The 1,546-nt window shown below is 34.2% G+C and overlaps 1 protein-coding gene across 1 annotated transcript; it reads left to right on the top strand.

Moving 5' to 3' along the window:
- Positions 1 to 322: 322 nt before the first annotated feature.
- LOC121965634 (acetylcholine receptor subunit delta-like) lies at positions 323 to 1,212 on the top strand (the record flags this gene model as incomplete). Its single annotated transcript, XM_042515767.1, has 3 exons — positions 323 to 468; positions 969 to 1,013; positions 1,103 to 1,212. Coding segments are annotated over 3 exons (301 nt in total), but the record flags the coding sequence as incomplete, so codon positions are not given.
- Positions 1,213 to 1,546: the final 334 nt, after the last annotated feature.

The following is a 1,546-nucleotide window of genomic DNA, read 5'->3' as shown; positions in this document are numbered from 1 at the left end:
TTCTTGTTTCTCTTTTAACTAATTTCATGCTAATTTTTGTTCATTGTCTTGTTGAGGGTTTTTTTCCAGGTCATTGTCTTGTTTGATTTTGTTTTTAAGTTGTTGTTTTTAAAATGATTATTTTTATTATTATTTATTTTACAAGCATTTTTCTTGTCCCCTTTTTTTTTAAACCAATTTCTTGCTCGTTTTTGTGGTATGTCATGTTAAATTGCTCCTTGCATTCTCTCCATACTTTAAAATTAATTTGACCTGTTTGCCCAGACTTCAAAGGGTTAAACGTGAGCTTAAAAGGGTTAAAATGTGTGTGTTTTTGTGTCAGAGTGTTGGGGCAGGAACGAGGAGGAGCGGCTGATCAACTACCTGATAAAAGAGCGAGGATACAACAAAGAGCTGCGACCTGTTGAGAGGCAGCAGGACGCCGTCGACGTTTACCTCGCGCTCACGCTGTCCAACCTCATCTCTCTGGTGCAGACCGTGTGTGTGTGTCTGTGTGTGTCTGTGTCAGTGTGTGTGTCTGTGTGTGTGTCTGTGTGTGATGATGTTTTTGGTTCTCTTACAGCAACACATTCTCATCCCAAGTCATGCGACAAAATTATAATATTTACCATTTTCATAATATTAATATAATAATAAATATTAATATTTTTCACTTTTTTCAGGTAATTTCTTCGTTATTTTTTTAACTTTCTTTTTTTTCCCATTGATTTCCAGCTCATTTTACAAATTTCTCGCTAGTTTTTGGGTAATTTCTCCTTTCATTCACATTTTTTAAAAAGAAATTAAGCCAATTCGTACAGATTTTAAAGGGTTCATTAATCATAGCGTGCTGAAATTCAGATTTTAACAAGTAATCCAGGTTACCAGTGCAGCTCAGTGTCTGTTAAATCAACAGACAATCATCATTTAATCATTAAAATGGTTTTAACAATCGTCCTTTGTAATCTGCGTAATCTGTTGTTTTGTAGAAAGAAGTCGACGAGACTCTGCTGACGAACGTGTGGATAGATCACGTAAGTAAATGTTACACTCTCACTTTACATGAAAGGCATCTTTTACCCCCAAATTTAACGTGTGTGTGTGTGTGTGTGTGTGTTTATAGACGTGGTATGACTACCGACTGTCGTGGAACGTGTCAGAGTTTGACGGCATCGAGGCTCTTCGTCTGCCGACCAGCATGGTTTGGCTGCCGGAGATCGTGCTGGAAAACAAGTGAGATTCATTTATTTTACAGATATAATAAAATTACTTTTATTATTTTAGAGAGCTGACAGCGAGTTTGCAGGGCATGTTTTCTTTAAAAATGGTCAGAAATATTTAAAAGGGAAAAAAAATTACCAAAGTGTTTTCTTTAAAATACCACCAAAAATATTTAAGGAAACAAAACTGATAAATGTTTTCTTTAAAAAAAATATCAAACATTTAAAAAAAACAAAAAAAAACAGCTAGAAATATTTTAGAGGGTGCCAAATGTTGTCTCCAAAATTCACAAAAATTAGCCAAAATGTTTTCTTCAAAATCACAAAAACATATTTAAATAAATTAA

Source organism: Plectropomus leopardus, unplaced genomic scaffold (genome assembly GCF_008729295.1).
Source record: "Plectropomus leopardus isolate mb unplaced genomic scaffold, YSFRI_Pleo_2.0 unplaced_scaffold20969, whole genome shotgun sequence".
NCBI classification, from domain to species: domain Eukaryota; kingdom Metazoa; phylum Chordata; class Actinopteri; order Perciformes; family Serranidae; genus Plectropomus; species Plectropomus leopardus.
This window is presented reverse-complemented; position numbering and strand designations above follow the sequence as displayed.